The sequence below is a fragment of the Aspergillus fijiensis genome (assembly GCF_003184825.1).
Source record: "Aspergillus fijiensis CBS 313.89 unplaced genomic scaffold BO72scaffold_14, whole genome shotgun sequence".
NCBI lineage: Eukaryota > Fungi > Ascomycota > Eurotiomycetes > Eurotiales > Aspergillaceae > Aspergillus > Aspergillus fijiensis.
In genome coordinates, this window is record NW_024468990.1 from 184,044 (window position 1) to 203,586 (window position 19,543).

At 51.4% G+C, this 19,543-nt stretch overlaps 4 protein-coding genes across 4 annotated transcripts; 1 reads left to right on the top strand and 3 right to left on the bottom strand.

The window, feature by feature from the left end:
- Positions 1-955: 955 nt before the first annotated feature.
- BO72DRAFT_51886 (putative HLH transcription factor (Hpa3)) lies at positions 956-3,114 on the bottom strand. The gene is made up of 4 exons (XM_040949673.1): positions 2,585-3,114; positions 1,781-2,530; positions 1,478-1,720; positions 956-1,423 (listed from the first exon to the last, which is right to left on the bottom strand). The coding sequence occupies exons 1-4, from the start codon at positions 2,787-2,789 to the stop codon at positions 1,107-1,109; spliced, it is 1,515 nt and encodes a 504-aa protein (XP_040803109.1). The 5' UTR covers positions 2,790-3,114; the 3' UTR covers positions 956-1,106.
- Positions 3,115-13,864: 10,750 nt separating this feature from the next.
- On the bottom strand, positions 13,865-15,902 carry BO72DRAFT_457239 (oxidative DNA demethylase; the record flags this gene model as incomplete). Its single annotated transcript, XM_040946324.1, has 2 exons — positions 13,865-15,668; positions 15,748-15,902. The coding sequence occupies 2 exons, from the start codon at positions 15,900-15,902 to the stop codon at positions 13,865-13,867; spliced, it is 1,959 nt and encodes a 652-aa protein (XP_040803110.1).
- Positions 15,903-16,299: 397 nt separating this feature from the next.
- On the top strand, positions 16,300-17,615 carry BO72DRAFT_51988 (uncharacterized protein). The gene has a single exon (XM_040949705.1). It carries the CDS (start codon positions 16,698-16,700, stop codon positions 17,517-17,519), a length of 822 nt encoding a protein of 273 aa, XP_040803111.1. The 5' UTR covers positions 16,300-16,697; the 3' UTR covers positions 17,520-17,615.
- Positions 17,616-17,712: 97 nt separating this feature from the next.
- On the bottom strand, positions 17,713-18,527 carry BO72DRAFT_457241 (uncharacterized protein; the record flags this gene model as incomplete). Its single annotated transcript, XM_040946325.1, has 2 exons — positions 17,713-18,153; positions 18,252-18,527. 2 exons carry the CDS (start codon positions 18,525-18,527, stop codon positions 17,713-17,715), a joined length of 717 nt encoding a protein of 238 aa, XP_040803112.1.
- Positions 18,528-19,543: the final 1,016 nt, after the last annotated feature.

A 19,543-nucleotide genomic window follows, 5' to 3' on the forward strand; every position in this document is an offset into this window, starting at 1 on the left:
TCGCAAGTCGACCAGTATCCATGGTTTCCGGCGACATCTGCTGCAGATAGATCAGTTCGAACGAAGCGCTGACTGGGTAGAAAGTATCGAAAGAAGCAGATGGACTCTGCAGGACAGAGAGTAATCTGCAGAGTGATTTGAGGATTGGCTGTGGATGAAGCGTGATGGGTGATGGGCAAGTTGTATAGCCGCCGATGCACGACACCCGCCCAAGCGCTAACTAACTCCATTAGTTCCATGTTGCAGACTGTCAGCGGCCCACCCAATCAGGGACCCGCTTTGCTGGGTGACAAAAATAGTACAGTACCCGTGACCCGTACGTAGGTACCTTCCCCAACGGTGGAGCTTGCGCCCATTACCTTACTCAGGTACCGTGTCTGTCTCTCTCCTATGCGCCAGGAATTTCCTGCGATCCACTTGAACTACTAAGACTACTAAGATCACTACTCCCTGACAAAGTAAGTAGACAAACACAGGAATAGTTTAAGAAAAATATCGCTGCCGAGCAATCCTGTAAATCGGCTTGCGCAGCGGTAGGAATTTTTTCATTTCATCTCCGAGTCTGTACCAAATGGTCACACAGATAGACATAATGAACAGGCCATGAGGATATCAAGAAGGCATATGCGCAAAGCTCATGTCACAAGCATGTTGCCTCCTTTCTACAACCAAGGGGTATTGAGGATGCAACGTCGATAACCGATCCAACCGTAAACCAAGGATAGACACATGAAATCCCTGATACAGGGAAGTATTCCAGACATAAGAGGCGATAAAGGAGACGCGAGGCGAAATATCGAAACATGCGGTGCGGGGGTAATCTTCGAGGCGAAAAGAAGTAATAGTAAAAAAGACAGTGAGGTTGGAGAAAGCAGCAGAGTCAGTGGAAATCGGACGCCAGCCAGAGAAGCTTGCCGGTTAGACCCAGGAAATATGTATATGTTGAATGAAAGCGAATTTTCACAGAACAAGGAAAGCCGCTCAAGACTTTCCTCTGCAAAGCAAAATCAAAAAGGGTGCGGTCGCCGAGGTTTCATCACCAATGCATTCAGCGCAAGACTTCCATCAATGGGTGTATTTCGGTGCGCTATGTTTTTTTTTTCAAGCTACCGTCGATCATCGGTGTACTGTACGCCCTGCATAGGAGCAACAGACCCATTCATGAGTGGGGGTAATGTACGAGGCTGCTCTTGCGCCATGGCGGAGCCTTGGGCGTAGCTGGGGTAGATCGGACCGTGTACCTGACCGTTCGTCTGCGGAGCTGAGATGGTGTGATGCTCGAATATTGACGCCTGGCGCGACTGTCCATTGGCCTGCTGCTGGTTTAGCTGCGCGCGTAATTCATCAACCTCACTCCTCAGAACGTCGTTGTCGCGGCGAGCGTTGTTGAGCATTTTTTCCAGATGGCTAATGTACTCGATCGCTGTTGGAGTCGTTAGTGGGGAATGAAGTAACAAGTTGGCGGATGACTGCTTACCTCTAGTGAGAGTCTCCCATTTGCTAGATTTGTTGTTCTGACTCTGCGGAAGACGGACGCGTAGGGCCTCAAAACAATCTTTCATCTCGCTCCGGCGCTTCCGCTCAGCTAGCTTGTGGGTGACGCGCAATTCTGGAGTGCGGCTGTAGGGAGTGCTGCCGCCATGCGCCTCCGCCTCGCCTATCAAACCCCGGACTTGTTTATGCTGAAGTGTATGGTGGTGTACATTTTGAGGAAGCTCTGCTGAGAGTTAGAATTAAGCGTGCAAAGTGGACCATCGCATGACCAGTGCATCAAACATACCATGCTGTCCACGGGGTAGGCGAGCATCGGAATACACACTGCTGGCCAGAGACTCTGCCGTGCTTCCTTTCCGTGTGAACTGATGGCCGTTAAGAGGTTTGTCAGCGGTAGACGAGACGGAATTCGACCGGGCGACATCTGGATCTGGGAAGGCATACGCGAGACCCGCGGTGGGCGCCTCCGCATTGTAAATCTCTGACCGAGGATTCGACGAAATTGCAGGTGCAGTGCGGCCAGCCGCAAAGCTACGATGCTCGCCAGCTCTTGGGCCAAGTGGAGAAAGAGGCTGTCCGGCAGAATAGCGAGGACCCCGGTAGGTGTTGTTCATATTCACATCCATCGAAATCCCACGTTCCCGTTGTAGGCCAGAAACAATTGACGACTGCGAGGCGTTCGTGCTGTGGTATGGGGAAGCCGGGTTGATGGCGAGAGAGCTGATTCCCTGATTCATTCTGCTATCCACGCTGCTCCGTCGCGACTCTGCCGGTTCCGCGATGCTGGCTCTCTGGGAAGGCGCATCGTAGTTTTGGTTTATGGAAGGTAGTGTCGTCGGGGGTTGAGCGTGACCGAAATTGGGGGATGGCTGAGCTCCGGCTGAAGAAGGGGTAGTGGTACTGGAAAGGTCATTGGGGTATGGAGATCGGTCGGAGACAAGGGAGACGCGATTTGGGGACGGTTGTGAGGATGTGAGGAATGAAAGAGAGGGGTAGTTTCCGGTGCCGTTTGTCGCGGTGGAATAGGTCGAAGATCCTGGCGTGGGCGGTCAGCATGGATTACGTAGGCGATCAACATCAAGCCACCTACTTGTACTCTGAGGCATAGACCAGTTCCCTGAATCTCGCTCGATTGTGTTTAACGAGGCATTTCCAGGCGACTTCTCCGCCTGCGTCGGAATACCCGTCATGCTCGCTGTCAATGTTGAGATCGAAGGCAGTGTCTGAGTGGTTGGGATGCCCTGCGGTCCCGTTGTGGCAGGCTCCCATGGCCGGTGTGTGAGAGTGGTTTCCATTGTGTGGCTTTCGAGACGTTGAAAGAGTAGGGGGCGGGAGAAAGAGCGAGAGAACGTATGTAGGTGTGGATATTTCTCAAAGAGTGACGAAGTACTTTTGCGAAGACTAGTGATCCGAAATATTGTATCTCTCTCACTATATCATGTTCGACGTATCGGGAAACAATCGTAGAACACACGTCTTATATTGGATGAGCAGCCGATAGATGCGGTAAATGCCGAGAATCGGTGTCGATCGAGGTACCGTTCGAGGATCGCGTAGGGAAGCGGCTCCAGATTGAAAGACGTTCGCCTTTCGAGTTCAGGGGACCACTGGGAAATTCTGTTCCTCCTCTAGAATTTGAATTTTATTTCGCAAATAGCCGATTTCCCTCCAGAACCCGCTCGCCCAAGAAAAGTATTCCAACAACGATTGTCACTAGACCACGTAAGAGGTCAAGTCTCGAATCTCGTGAAGGTTCACGTTTGGCGAGTAGAGACGCAAGATTTACTAGTGTAGCGGATGACGGTCACTATGCGACAAAGAGATAAGTATTAGGAATGGGGGAAAAAAAGAAGGCGAGCAGAGCGCATCCAAGGTCCTGGGCAGATGTCGGAAACAAGTCAAGCAGACGGGGAAACAGCCAGCGTACCTATCCAGGGACGGATCATGTAGAAAGAGTAAAACGAGGGCAGTTGAATCCTTATGGAGGACACGGACAATGTACAAGGAAGAGAAAAGGGACGTTTCAGAAGGGGAAAGGAAAAGAGGTAAGGGAGCGCTAAATTTTAATAGGAAAAATGAGCAATCCGTGTTAAGGTCAACCACATGGGGAAGACGGAGGAGGGGGGGGGGGAGGTGGACAGAAATTATAGACCAAAGGACCAATGGTTCTGGGGCATGATTTGCAGACAATGGATCGCACAGGGAGCTTACCTGATGGCCGAGAATAAAACGCTCGGGCGGTGCAGCGGAACGTGGCACAGGAGTGAGGAGACGAACAATTGGGCAGGAAGATGTGTTAGGGCAAAGATTCCGACCGATAACCAGCAGAAGCTTAACGTGACCGGGCTAGTCAAAAGCGAAGCTGCGGGGATGATGAAGAGGGGCGAAATGGCTGCTGAGAAAAGAGCCAGCCAAGAAAGATGGACGACCAGAGCCTGACTGAAAAAGTACAGTACTTAACAGTGGTGGTGGTGGTGGTGGTGGTGGTGGTGGTGGTAGTAATGTACTTAGTAGAGTCGCAGTAGTTTAGTACGGTAGTCTCCGAGTCGGAAAGAGGGGGGAGGAAACAAAAGAGATTTAGAGAAGAGAGAATGAGAGAGAGAAAGAGAAGAGAGAGAGTAAGGAGGGGGCCGGCGGTTGAAGGAGAAGAAGCCTAGACTAGAAAGAAGCCAGAAAGAGGATGGACACTGGAGTAAGTTGCAAAATACGGAGTAATACTCGATTGGTCGTAGTAGGAATAGAACCTCGGACTAGTGGCAGGAACCAGACGGTGGCACTGGGGAGTATGGGATGGGAACAACTGGGAAGTCTGATTGATTGAATGTAAGAATGATTGATTGATTGAATGATGAAAGGGCAGAACAGACTCCGACTCCTTGGGGCTTGGAGCGTGTGGTGCAGCGGTGCAAGCAAGTGATTTTTTGGCACTAGAACTGGATCGGGTTGAAAATTGGTGATGGATAAGTTAATGATGATGACCGACTCGCCGACTTTTTTAGGCGCGGGAGCTATCGACCATATGTTCTGACTAGTCAGCGGAACCCCGGGGCGGGTCTGGAAACAGTCGGTGGAGACACTTTTCTACAGTAGGTGAAGAAGTCAAGAAGACATGGAGAGTTCAAACATTCATTCTCCGGGCAAAAGCTGGGATAAATTTATGACAGGTGCATGGGTGGTTCATACTTACTAGTTTGAAGGATAACACCCAGGGTCATTCCACAGAAGTCAATTCCCGTAGTAGACGTGTGCTAATTGAATAGTAAATGGAAATAATGCCAATGTAAAGAAAAAAAGAAGGAAAGAAAGAAAGAAGAAAATTCAGCTAAAATGAAATAAAAATAAAGCCCCGAGCGAAAAGGGAGAAAGTTTAAAAATGGAAGCAGTGAAAAAGCAGTGAAGAATGATCTGATGCAGCTCACACGTAGTATCCTTGTTTAAAAGGGCAATCAAGCAGTCTATCACAGAGGGCAACCGTCATCTAAGGCAATAGATCAATTCTATCTCCTTTTGCTGCTCATCCCTACGCAAACTTCAAGATTCCCATCGCCGATGCAAGTTCCTTCTATTGCTGCGTTCGATGTAGCATGATCTCCTATCCCCTTCTCAAGAGTCCAATATTGCTAGATCTATGTGACACGGAGTGACGGATGCATGGGGTTTCAGTGGGGGCTACTGCGAGATACAGATGATACAGCAGGTATCAATCATATGCTGCTGGATGGCGCTTGGCATTGCATCCTCAAGTATAGGCATACACTTAGACCGCAACGGTCCATCAACAATTCACACACCCCCGGTCGTATAACAGGGCATTATTCACCCTTGGTCAGACGTAGTGTGGTCGCAAATCCGGTAGGCCGTCCGCTCGGGTGACAGCCACTGACGCTCACTCTGGCATGCTGGATTTACAGGTCAAGATCGCTTGGATGGTGAACTGGTAGACTATCGGAGGGGCGAGAGAGATCGAAATCAGATTTGGAGCCTGAAGCGAAGGCAAGAAGGAGGGCACATCGTCACCTAAAAAGCCACAACTAAGGCAGGTCATCCGTCTGGAAACGGCCAAGCATTCAAGGGAGAGATGATCTGCTGCGACAGGAGTCCACCGCCACGAGGCCGCCTTTTTTTTTTGACCTTTTTTTCTCTCTTAGAAGAGCCGGCTGGGAGGGTGGAAAGGTTCAATCGGAACCAGGGAGCCTGGAAAGGGAGGGGGGAAAGAACCCCTTCCATCCAGTGGCACCGATGGAGTCACTGCTGCCATGCCACAACAACTTTTACCCGTGTTCGAAAAAAAAAAATACTCTCCATGTCCAGAACACCATAGTGGTACAAGAAGACAAAATGTCAGGTACCAGAGTTGAAAGGTGCTTAGTTCCCCCACTTTAAGGGATCTAGCGCATCGGATAGCTGGCTCCGCCAAAATTTGCGATTTGTATCCATCTCTTTCTTGGGCTTCTTTTTCCTAATGCGTACCGCCCGGTTAAGCTCCAGCTTGCGATCCATTATCCCCGAAACCTCGTCGAGAATAATATTCACAGACATATAGAATTGCCAACCACTATTTTAATTAGTCAGAGGCATAACAGCAAAACAGAGGCCCCTCTACTACTGACTTGTTTTTCAAATGAGCGGGGATGTCTTTGGAACAGGCGACAAATTAATAGCGGCACAATTACTGCAAAAATTCAGTCCAAAGTCATCCGAGCCGAGCTTGTCCTACTTAGGCAATTGTAGGAGCTGAGTTGGGCAACTCGAGCGTAGATCGTGCCGAGGTCCTCCGTGACCTTACTAGGTGACTACAGCCATGACAGCGCCTTCTAGTTTTTAGTCTTCCCATTTGATCTAGTGGATTTAGATGGATTTAGTCCAACATATTGAACCAGGTTTGCAAGGCTGATTTCAAATGCAAGTAAGTAGCAAACAAATGATGAGACTCGGAAAGTGAGAGAGACGGCGGGAACAATGGAAGTCAAAATGAAAGGAGCCAGGTGGTTGACACCTCCCAGTTCTAGGCCCCCGAGCTGCTGTAGGGCGCTGGGTTGGCAATTATGGCCGAGCCAGGAGGGTGGGAAGAAGCGGCATCCTCACTTGAACGATTGAAGTGGTGATTTCTTGGTTGACTGACTGTTTAACTCAGAATTTGCGAGTTCTTACAGCTTGGACCAACAGCCGGAAAGTGGGGCCCACCAAATCAATGGGGGATTTTGGAGTCGATCCAATCCAATTACACGAATCAGCTTACAGGCAGCTGTCATGATAAAATGCAGTTTACTGCAGGACTTTTCGGCACCTCTACCCGTCGTGAGAAAGGTGGTGGTGATGGTGATGGAGGTAGTGGTGGTACATATTTAGTGCATGGTTGCTGGCAGAAAAGCACTGCAGTGACCTTGTCTTCGTATGCATTGGCCATTACATCATCTGAATACGAAATGAAATTGAGGTTCACTCGGATTGAAGGTTGAAAGGGCTCTGGATCCGGAGCCGACAACAAACTTGAAAGGCTGATGAGAGTTGATCAGTACATGTTGAGGATGAAGAGGGCCAGGTTCCCAAGGAAGAAGCAGAGGCCATCCTCGGTCGGCAACGATCTCGATGCGATGCGGTCTGCTTTCACGTGGCTGCACTGAACGATCGGCCGCAGGGGTCCCACGGTCTGCGAACTGCCGTAAGCGTAATGTTGCGTATGGCGTATGTACAGTACCACCAGTACCACCCACCCCCCTCCCCCCTCCATGTTCCCTCCATGTCTCTCCACGGAGAGAAAACCTGTCCTCCTTGCAGCTGAGCAGATGTAAGTTCACTTCCTCCCTGTCTTGCATTGATAACGACTTGAAGCGCCTAGTTATGTGACAAGCTGGATTTCCTGGAAGTTATGGGACCTACCACACACCGTGCGAAGGGTCCATGCCTCACTGGCGTCTTTGACAGCTCGCTCGAGTGGTACAAAAGCACGTTCTGCGAGACTATTGTAAGAATACCCGCCGGTATGAAATATTACGAGCTACAATTCCAATTCGTACAAAAACCAACACCGTTGGCGGTACGGAGTTCTAGTACGTCTCTCTGCCAAAGTCAAGGTCAACATCGGTTGGAAGAGAAAGGAGGGAAGGAATTGGAACAAAGCGCCGTCTACGGATACACCATTAGGTACTGTATCATCTCAACCAGTCCCAGGTTCTAGGTGCAAGCGAGAGGTAACTATGGTCATGATCTGTTTTGCTATTCTCTTGCGCGTCAAAGTTTGCTTCAGCTAGTTCCGAAACATGATTCATTTTTGACTTTCCAGCTGCCGACACATGGCAACCACGGTGGAATGATCGCCGCTAAAACGCCTGCTTATGGAGGTTCTGGACATGCAGCGGCGTCACTTGTTCAGCCACACGGACGCCAAGAATCCCAACGCCTTGTAGCGTATGTACAGAACTACTATGTAGGAGTATGTACTCAGTATGTACATGTACCACTGATGTATGCATGGATGTACTGTGGTGACATGGATGGACAATCATGGTGCAATGTAAGTATCCCTTCCTCTCCCCCATGAAAACATTGTACACTACAGTGGTGAGGTCAGACAGCATCAGTGTAACTAACAGGATGACTGACTGTCTAACCATAGTTGGTAGACTTCCTGCTGAGTATCATCAACAGAGCAAACACACATACAGCACATTCGTCTTCTTTGGGACAATGCAGAGTCACGTCAATCAAGTACTCCGTACAGTACCTTGGAATGCGACCATTACCAACGTGCATACTTGATCTCCATCGAAGTGTACGGAGAACTGTCTCCGTATTCTCCCTACACCTGTCCACTACAGTCCATGATCAACGCGTCTCTACGGAGTACTGCAGGCCCCTCCTTACCTGCTGAATAATACTCTCTGGTCGATCAGGGCGTTGGGAGCGAGAGTCAGTCGCTGTGACTCGAGACACGAGTCTCAGCTAGTTTCATCCCTTTGCCTGGTGTGTGCTACGCGTCGTGCCATGACCTACCGCCCATACGGTGGCGGCCGCCTCAGTTGCTGATGCCTCACCGACTCGATCCTTCTTGCACTTGAGGGATCAAATCGATGGCTGATATTATCACAAAACCTATGGAGTTTCCGTGCTCAGTCCACCAATCCATCAGGGCTCCTGTTGCTTTTTCCCTTTTTCACTTTTTCCACCCTTGTATTTTTTCTGTTTTGTTGGTTTGGAATCTTTTGATGACTAAGTTGTAGAAGACACTCGATTCACATTATTGACTGAGTCAGTCGATGCAACCTTGAAAATCCTCCAGCTCTTCTGAAGCACATGTACTGTACTTCCCCAAGTGGAGAAAAACAGTGCTATCCATCTATCACACCATGTGATTGTTAGTGACCCAATGTCATCAACAACGTGAGATCAAGGATCCGGCAATGCTCCATCGTCCATCAGCCGGCGACCTGATTCCTCATGACAGGGGGAGTCACTTGGACGATGGCGATCGACTGATTGCCATGTTTTCTTTTTCCACGTTGAGGGGAAGAACCCCCAGCCTGCAGATCGTGCAAGAATTTCCCCGCTAGTCTAGCGTGGCATCTGCCATCCAATCGTGGAGACGATCAGAAGCCAAGGTAGTACTGGTTAAATATGTGTGTCTAAATCGAGAAGATGGGGGTGACACCGAAACCTGGTCCAGACTATTGTGTTGTTATTATGGTTTGTTATTATTGTTAACTTGGTTATTCTTATTCTCTGGAGCGGGAGCGAAAGGATTCCTGTTGCAAACAATCCATTCACGCCCGTTGTGCATCCGGGCCATCAGAACCCGATAGAGCCACAAGACAACCACATCAACCAACAGGCACCACTCATTTGGATTCATCCTTCGACGGAGTCGGGGGCGGGGTCGGAATCGGGCGACGATCGGATGGATGATGCATTCGCCCGCCCCTCCTTCGTCCTCTTGGGCAGTTTCTTTTCCTTTCTCTGATCGCGTGAGAAAGCTGTTGTCTTGTGCGCCACCCCCCTCACACGGGGCTGCCGTATGTCTACTCGATTACGGTGATTCACTGCTGCCATCATCAATTGCGGCAGTAAAAGGAATCCCTACAAAATCCGGGCAAGGTTGGTAGTGGTTTGGCAGGCAGCACAAAAACAGGTGCGATGTCGGACTTCCCTAGCCTGGGCGGGAGATTAAGACGGGACTTCTCCAATCACAACACCTGACCTTAATCCCAACGGTCCAGCCTATTGCATTCTACTGGCCTCGATTGACTATGCTGGGGTCTTGACTGCGCTTTCCAGCCATGCAGCACTTTCGAGAGGGGGAATGGGCGATGTGACAGCCTTTCTATAGGGCAGGGGTGGTGTGGACCACGGAAGCCCACCTCCAAGGCTCAGTCCCAAGCCCAACACTCCAACTGGGCCAACGATCGGACAGAATTCCATCATCCATCATCGCTGGCCACGCGCGAGACTACGAGTAATATGGCCCGTCAGCTATTATTATTGCCCTGCGCTAGACTAGGCGACAGAGCCGGGGTCGGACTACGGGTCTTAGCGCGCCAGGGTTCCTCGTGCATTATTGGGCCATGTGCCTTCAATCTATGTGACACCATCCGGCCCCGTTAAGGACCTGCCCGAGTGGGCACAGTCTGAAATTTGCCCGATTTGACCTGCTGAACGGGGGACTGCATTTGGGCCCATCCCCTCCACTTCCGCACGCATTAATATTCTCCCAGTCGATTATCCAGGTAGGAGACCCCGGTGGCGACGCAGCAGGAACTCTCTCAGGCACCAATGCAAAGCTCATCTTGAAGGATTAAACAGAGAGGCCATGCAGCTTCGGAAGGATTCTCATGACGGGTATTCCCTGCTTGAGGCTTGATTCAGGTCGTTCTTTAGCTATCGACAAATGCTCCTTCGCCGCGCGGGAAGGCCAGCTTCCGGGCCTTGCACCCTGCTCGCTTGATTAGATTGAATCTCCAGATGTGTCTGGGCCGAACGGGCCAGGATGGTTACATTGACTCTGTCAGTGACCGCGTCAGCACTCAGTATCTAATTTATGCATGCAGGGCCTCGGGCGGAGCACGACTGCTGTTCAGCCGGCTGGCTACAGCGTCTGTAGAGTCTAGTTTTCCAGCTGCAAGGCCTGGGTCAACCTTAGTCCTGCTGGGCTGTCGTGGTCTTGAATTCGAGGCTGATCGAAACAGGTCAACCGGGTTCACTGTTCATCATGTTGTCGTCCGGCAGCTGCCCTGCGCATAGTATTCGAAGCTCGGACTCTCACCTGTCGGAGAGATAACCATCTGGACCCCACGCTTTAATTAAAGTGTGCATGCTGACCTCACCTCCTACCCTTGCGCATGGCCATGGCGTAAATCTCCCAGAGCAGGGTCAGATGCAGCGGTCGAATCGATCCATGCCAACTGCAACTCATCATGGTGCCTGCCCCCCCGAGCCAACGAAGCCACCAAGCAGACTATATTCAACCTGCTTGCACAGGTTCGGAATTCGTCCGCCGGGGGGAGCGGGGGTTGCTTCTCCGACCAATACTCCATCATCTACCGAAGAGAAGCGCCCAGGCTAAATTAAAGACATTGTTACTTGACTAAGAGAAGAAAGCCCGGCGAACAAAAACAAGCGAACCTGCACGTTGGACAGACCAGTATCTGCTCCGAACTCCATGCGATGCTACCTCACTAACTTAGCCTGAGTGAGGACCACCTCTCGCTCGAATCAGCATCCTCGAACAACGAGACTAGACATCGGCAAGTTAATCATGGATCACCCGCGCGATGACCCAAAGCAGCTCAGATTGATCTCTTTCTCTCTCACCCCAAGCACTCGCAAGTAAAAGCTTAGTCTTCCCCTCCCATTTGGCCCCTCTGGGCTTAAGTCTACACTACCATCCCGTCGGCCCTGACTAGCGCTTACTCACGAAGCCACTAGCCAGCGACTCCACCACGAATCCTTCAGAAGGATTCCTTCTGCTCCTGGATGGAGATGGACCTCGGTTGCTGTCCCTACGGAGTCGACGACGCGGAAAATCGGTGGAGCCCATCTTCTTCACGGCGCACGCGAGGTGAAGATTCCGGCCGCCATCACTATCTTTCAGGGACCACTTTTTCGTTCGTGCAGCTGCAACCTTAGTCCGGTAGTCCGGTCGGCGGTTGTCCATGGGCCGACCCCTAAGTTAACTAGAGATTATTATGAGTTCTATCAAGAACACCCACGAGAACGACACCAGTACCTCACTCTCGGACAACCCCCGATGAATCAGTTATACAAACAAACAACCCCTGCAAGATGTAAGCAAGCCAAGCGAGAACAAAGCAAGCAAATCCCGGTCCAAAACCCAAAGCCCCCATGGCGGATAATCCTCCCCATGCGCGCCATTGCAACATAGAAAAAAAAAAAGAAAAAAAAAAGGTAAAAAAAAGGAAGAGAAAGAGAAAAAGAGAGAGGGCGGCTGACACATAATTGTCCGAACTTTACGGGTACCTGTCTCCTGCACGGAGACATTTAGCACTCATGGTGTAGTAACGCCTTAGTGCTAGCAGTCAATGACCTTCCCTCGCTTTCTCATACTGTTGTTAACTTAGTACTCCGTAATCCCGTCCAATATCCAAATACTACCTGGTACAGACCAGATGGGAAAATCCTCATAATGCCCGCGGCAATTAGCTCTGACTTACACGAAGGTGAGGAGGGGGCGGCGCCGGCGATGCCCCTCTTCCATTCCATCCATCCATCCTTCCATCCTTTCCATCCCTCCCCTCACTCCGACTCCGATGCTACATTGGCAACAACTGAATTTACTTAGTCAAGACCGGGAGAAAAAAAAGAAAAAAAAGCTCAGACCAACCCATGCAATACAGGACCTAAACCTATCGGACCTTTTCTCCGTCGGAAGAACGGACGGAAGAAGCGATGAGCTCCGAAAGTCCGAGTGTGGCTTGTAGAAAAAGCCACGTGGTTAAGGCTGCCTTACCTTCCGCACGCACTACATACTTTCTCCTGGAAAAGTTGGTTTATAGGTTTGTTAGAGTATTTGCAAAGGGTTTTGGGTTAAGGTTGATTGATGTTGTTGGTTAGCTGTTAAGTGGCAAATTGGAAGGGGGAGGGGGGGGGGAGGGGGGATGGTGTTTGGGATTTTTGGACTTGAAACTGCGAGAGCTTGGTTTTCTTGTATGAGTGGCTTGTTGATACTGAGTGATCTAGGCTTTTTTTTCTGGATGCTTGATGAGGGCTAGAAGTGCAGGCTCTGGATGGGCAGAAGATAGTTACCTAGATACTCGGTACTGTCTGTGCCTGGCAGATAAGACGTAACGGAGTATAGCCACAAGCTTTTCTAACGTGCCTTTTCTTTTGCCTATTAGTTGTATGAAGGTCCAATTCAGGAACTACAACATCCCCATAGACTATAAACCAGCTATCTACTACCCGATACTGCTGATGGAAGGAGATTGTCCAGAAGGAGAGGTCCGGTCTCGCAAACACCGTTATCACAGCGAACAAAACCCTTTTCATGCCGAGTGTACGGAGTAAAAGTGGCAAAGATATCAGCCTCACGCGAACACCTTCATCCAGAAAAACTAAGCCGCCGCCCTGCAGCCTCTTCGCATAGCCTCTAAATCGCTGTTGCTGCTAATGAGTCCAGTCACCTAAGGACAAGCTCCGCTGAGCTACTACTTTGGGTAAGAGTCGAGAAATTGAACCAGACAAATTCAGCCTTACTCGCCCTGTGCCATGCCCTGCCCTGCCCTGACTTATCCTGCCTTGCCTTTCGGACTCCCCTGACTGGAATACTAGCAGAAGTGGAGGTGGAGGCTGTGTTCGGGGACGGCGACGGCGACGGAGTAGACCTACCCCCGGTCCAAGGAAGTTGTGGCAGAGTTGGTATCCATCTATATATGAGGCGAGGCTGTTGCCTGTTTCGCTCTTCGGTATACCCGTATAAGGCTGACTTCCGGAGACGCCTGGTTGGAATTGGAGGTGTGGGGAGGGGTTGTATTGCCCTGGAGGCTGGAGCCAAGCTAAATCAACTGGAACCTGGGTTCGGTTGATCCTTCGATCGGGAGATGGGGCTCTTGCTTGGGGGTGGTCGTGTGATAGGAGAAGGCCTGCAGATATTCCTACCGGACGGCCAACCGTCTGCGTGAGTTGAACTTGGAAAAGGAAGAGTTTGTCATGCAATTGTTTGTTCAGTGACTTGGTTGCTGCTGCTGCTGCATGGATATCCTCGATGTGCGCGGTGGTCATATGGCATATGCAGGTGCATCGTGGCTGTTCATGTAAGTAGTAGTTGACAAGATCTATTTTTAGTATCCTGGTCTGAATATGGCTCCCAAGTGTTGTGTATATACAGGTGAATCTTTTGTGTGGAGAATGAAAGAAGTATTTACTCCTCATCCTCTCCTTCATCCTCCTCCTCATCCTCCTCCATGTCATCAGGATCAACTTCATCATCATCCTCTTCCTCGTCATCCTCGTCGTTATCGTCAAATTCTACCCCCAAATCACCAGTAATATCCCACCGGTCACCCTTAGCAGCGGCACTGACGTACTTAACAAACTTGAGCGTGCCGCTGTCGCGCAGGACAATGCTGAGGCGGTTCCAGTTGGCCGCTGTGCTGAAGAGAATGCTGTCGTCTTCGTCGCCGGCGGCGGACCGATAGATCGCCGCGTCGCCCTCGTCCTCGTCGTCGACGGCCATGTAAATCTCGTATCCACCCACTGCGGGCTCGTCGGCGGACTTGGCATCGTCCGTGGACTCGGGCTTGAGCTGGGGCTTGGACTTCTCCTCGGACTCGCCGTTAGCCTCCTCCTCTTCATCCTCCTCGTCGGCGCCCTCGGGCTCCCAGCCGGGCGTGGGCGTCAGGCACAGAGTGAATTCCAGGCGGGGCTCCTCCCCGGTATAGCCGCTGGCAAGGGTGTAATCCTGACCCCGGCGGAAGCGGCGCGCCATGTAGTCGTAGCTGGAGACGCGAGCCGCGCCGGTGATCAGGGCCAGCCACTTGCGGAACGCCCGGGACGGGAAGAGGTCGTTGAGGAGCTCCTGGAGCGGGGTCTTCTGATCCTCCGTGGCGGTTCCGTGCTGCTGAAACATGTAGCGTTGCTTGTGGGGGGGCCGGGCAACGGTCCACCCGGTCTGGGCGAGGATCTCGTCCGAGGAGTTGGGCAGAGATTGCTTCTCCTGCTCCTCGATGTACGTGCGCACCCGAGCGGAGAATTTGTCGGACAGAAACTGATCGAGGTTGAGGGAGGATTCGTTGCCGAACGTCTCGGACATTTCCTCGGCGATGTCCGGAGTCAGGTAGGAGGGGCGGATGTATTGAATCAGGAAGTTCAAGTCTGACTCCGTGAACTCGGCGCTGGGTTCCTCCTCCACCTTCGCCTTGCCCTTCCCCTTGCCCTCATCAGCCTGTCCGTCCGCTTCCTCGCAGACGACCGGCTTGGGCTGAGGGAGATCGTAGATGTCGCCTCGTCCCTGAAGCTGGGCTAAACTGCTGCGCTCGGCGAGCTTCTCCTCCAAACCGGCCTCGTATCCGTCTTCGCCCTCCTGCGGGATGTGGAACCATCCGCTGATCGCCATGCGCACCCGCTTCTTGGACTTGTCTTCGTTCTCCTTGGGGTGGTACACTTCCTCGACGTCGTGGAAACTCTCGCCGGGCTGGACAGTGAAAAAGCTCAGCTGATTGAACGCAGGGGGGATGCTCAGGCTGAAGTCAGGACTAGGGATCTTGACATCGTCGCCGTTGACATCCTTTTTCGTGGTGGTGGGGTACAGGCGCAATGCACCACCCCATTCCTCTTGCCATGGGGTGTCCGGGTCGGTCAGGTAGAGAATATAGGATACACGTCTGCTGCCAATGACGTCGTCGTGGCACAACAGGTGGCAGCCTTCATTGTAGACGTTGATGGCCATATCGGTCTTGCGACCGCTGAGTTTTCCGGATCCGGTCACGGCGGAGAGGTATTCGCGAAACCGAGCGGAGTACATAGCATCGCGCAACTTCAGGATCGAAGGGAGCTTCGACAGGGACTCATCGTCAAGCCCGTCCAAGTTGGCCAGATCGCCCGACTGGAAGATCTTGTAAATATCGGTCTCCTTCTCAGTGAAGTCGACTTGGGCCTGGATTTCGTCGCGGACTGCCCGTAAGAGGGAGGGCTCGATCAAAGGGGAAATGACTCCATGCTTGTAACTTCAGCAATAGTCAGCCTTTTGTTTGAGTATAACATCTGCATGATAGACGATTTGGTGATCGGGTGGGGTGGACATACGGAGCAGATTGAGCATACTGCTCGGTATACTTCTGTTGCTCCGAAGGGTCGAACAGACCGTCGCGGAAACGCGCAGCGGCTTCCTCACTGGACAAAGCGCGCTTTTTCGTCTCCGGCTGACCCTTGCTCGAGCTGCTGTCTGTCTTGCGCTTCATTTTCGGTGATTTTGACTGGGAAGATATGAGAGGAGGGGAAGCCTGGGGAGGGAAATCGAATCGCGACAGCGGAGGGCCGGGGATCTTTTTTGCTGAATTTTAGTTTGGCGGTGAGGATTTTGCAGCTTCGATTCAGTCAGCCCACCCATCCCATCCATCCCATCAATCAGGCCATGCAACCATCTACGGCACAGGGCGGTCTCTACTACTTTCTTCTTCTGCATGGTGATGGAGATGGTCGATAGAGTATAGAATTGTGAGCCCTAATAACCCTAGCAATCAAATTGATACATTGTCTATGAACTACGTCCTCTTCTTAGACAGTTGAAGTAACTAGATGGTGGCTCCGGTTCCTGAGTTGGCGGCTGGAAGCTTCGATTGCTCCGCACTGCCCGATAATGAATCCCCCTGGCGATAAGCCGCCTATCATCTCCATTCAACCCATCTGCCCCATCATCACTGCCATCACCTCCATCACTTCCATCTTCTGCCTTCTGCCCTCTGCCCACCACTTTCCACCTCTGCTACAGTACCACAGTGGCCCAAACAAATATTCTCCTGATAACCTGAAACCATCCTCTGCTGACAGACAAACGGCTCGCCTCGCTCTTCCACCCCCCCCTAAACGCGGACCCCTCAGTGAGCACAACGCAGACGTCATTGAGCGCCGATCGCGGCCAGCAGTCCATCGATCCAGCAATCCGCTCGATAGAGGGATCGATCCCGTCCTTCATTTTCGCCCCCCTCAAAAAATTCTCCAGTCAAAATAACACCGCACGGGGAGCAACACAGGGTATGCAGCCTGTACAAGAATCTCAAGAAAGTTCGCCCGATCGGCCAGGGACTCCGCCGCGCCCACCGTATTCTCCTGTGACACCGACCTTTGCGCATCTCGCACCTGTCATCCCTCCCTCCGCGGCAAACGGGGTATCGCACCCCATCGTCCCTCCCGCCGCATCGCCCTCTCCCACAACGGCAGCGCCGCCCTACAACGGCTTCACGCCGGACTTTGCTCCTCCCCCGCAGGCCCCGCGTGCAGCACCCTTCTTCGCTGCGGAACCCGCTCCAGTGCCCATCTCCGAAAGCGAGAATCCCGATGCGATTGCACTACGGTCTGCTATCTCGATCTTGCAGCTCCAGAAGCAGCAGAGCCTGCGAGATATCCGGACATTGGATGAAATGAAACGAGCGGCGGCGGCGGACCCGGAAGGCTTTGCGCGCGAACTGGCTGCGGGAAATCTCACGGCGAAGGATAAGGGCGGGTTTATCAACTTCAGCCATGACCCTACGCATGGTGGCGAGGATGAGGATGAGGATGATGAGATGGAGGATGATTCGAAGGAAGGGAAGGCATCTGGTTTTGGAACGATTCCCCCTCCCCAAAACGTGGTTCGGATGCCTCCGATCAACTGGGCCAAGTATCATGTCGTGGGCGAATCGTTAGATAAGATGCACGAGGAACAGCGGCGCCGGCCATCCGCGGGGGAGCCGCGAAGGGATGAAAGCGCCCAGCGGGCCCCAGAGTATCTCCTGGCTTCACCGTATCGACCGTTGACGGACAAGCTAGACAGCTCGAGCAAGGCCAAGGGGACTGGAGCCAAGAGCAAGAAGTCCTGATCAAGCCTCATTCTCTAAAATCAAAATCTGTTTGGTAAATCGACTAGACAGTGACAACATTAGCATTCATATCAAGGGCTAAGATCACAGAAGCGTGCAGCAACCACAAAAAGAGAACACTACCACACCTGCAGGAGACGTCCGCGTGTACAGTACATGACATGTGGAATCTTCCCAGCGACATCACAACCAATCAAGCACACTTGAAATCCTTCAACTCCGCAAGTGTCTTCTGAAGCCTCTCATGGGCCTTCTCAACCCGTTCAACTTGTGCCTCCATCTCAGCCTCAGTGGTGATCGCCGGGGTCGTCTTGAGCTGCACCGGGGGTAGCATGGCCATCACTTCGCGCACCTCGTCCTTGGACGCCTCCGATGCTTTCAATGCAATCATCGTCCGATACCGCAGACTCTCTACAGTCGCCTTCCTCCTATGCTCCTGTTCAATGATCCCAAGCTTTCGTTTTCCCGGACCAACCTGCTCATATCCGCATGCATGTGCGCTCAGCCAGGCCTGCGCTTTGGGACAATCGGCCCGCGTCTGCATGACGATATCGGCGACGGCCTCACGCGACAGAGGCGGGTTCGAATCGCTACCATCGTATTGCGGGACCATCTGTCCAGATACCTTCTTGCTCTAATTTTGGGGGTTCAATGTCAGCAGAGCGTGCAAACTCAAGAATTCCGTCATGTGTCTTCTATGTTCCATACCCCAATATGTATCTTCAATCCCACCTGATCAACCTTTACATGTACTGCGTCGTCCTCATCGTCCAGCGTCGCGAACGGGGACGCAAGCTTCGCGGCTTTCTCCGCCCAGAACCTGGCCCACGCCAGCTGGGACTTTTGAAAGGTGTAGAAGCTGTCGTTCTCACAGCGCTTGAATCGGTCGTGGGCCGTGGTGGAGGTGGAGGTGTCAGGCTCTCTCGCGCTAGGGTGAGATCGAGGGTGAGGTGGAGGTACCGGACTGGAGGGTGGCAATTGGGTGGCCTTGCGTTTCTTTCTCCCCATTTTGGAATTTAGGATATGGGGTAAACGAGCTTAATTTGGTTGAGTTCTTGATACGCCTGAACGGAGGAGTAATCGTTCCCTGAGAATCAGAAGAGATGACAAGATGAGTTGGAGTAGAGATGAGATGAGATGAAGCGTAGGTGAAATGAGAGGGGGGATGAAGTTCAAAGTGGATCATGCTGATTACACCTTCTCCCACTTTCTCTCTCACTCTCTTGACAGGCTCTGCAACTCCTAAGGTACTGGAGCATTGATGTAAAAGCCCGTGCTGGGTCATGGTGGTCATTGTAAACCCGGAAGCGCTGGATACATGCTGAAGGAGTATGTGGATATACTGCGTGCTAGTAGGCAGAAAGCTGCTATATATTACCGAAAGTTATTCTAAGAATATAGATTATTTGATTCAATAGTCCTAATTCAGTATCTTAAGTAATCTTTTGTAAGATCTCACAGATTGAGGAAATCTATACCTCTAAATACAGATACTATTGTACGTGATTATACATCTAAACTTACAATATTGGATAAGATCTGTTAAAAGTATATTAGTTTCATTAGATCTAATCTCGGCAGTATCTAATTTATAAGACTTCTAAAGATGAGGTAAGATGATTTTACTCTCTAAGTAGACTTATGGGTAGCTCTCTTCTGATAGCTGTCTCCGGCATCTCCATACTCCTCGTATCAAGTCATCTGGAAATATAGATATAGCCCCAGCCCCAGAGAGAAGTGTCGTGCAGCGAGGAGCCAACAAATAGCCACGATGAAAGTGTCCGAACTTGAACTTGGAAGGATGAGCAATTAAGTCCAAGAATACTGTACATGTATACAGCTTTATTCATCATGTCTAAGTGATGGAGACCTATAATCCACCGCATCTAGCAGAGAACAACCAAAACAGAGCAAGTGTTTAGCATGTGTCCCCGAAACACCACAACCAACGTTCACATAACCCACTAGATCTTCAACCTCACCCTCACCCTCACCTAATACCTCTTAGTACCAATCCCCCCCCC

Excerpts from the sequence above, each read along its gene's own strand:
- BO72DRAFT_51988 (XM_040949705.1), top strand. The coding sequence starts at position 16,698 with ATGCAGCCTGTACAAGAATCTCAAGAAAGTTCGCCCGATCGGCCAGGG.
- BO72DRAFT_51886 (XM_040949673.1), bottom strand. The coding sequence starts at position 2,789 with ATGGAAACCACTCTCACACACCGGCCATGGGAGCCTGCCACAACGGGA. Across the intron at positions 2,531-2,584 it reads GTCTATGCCTCAGAGTACAA|GATCTTCGACCTATTCCACC; the intron begins GTAGGTGGCTTG and ends CGCCCACGCCAG. Across the intron at positions 1,424-1,477 it reads ATGGGAGACTCTCACTAGAG|CGATCGAGTACATTAGCCAT; the intron begins GTAAGCAGTCAT and ends CGACTCCAACAG.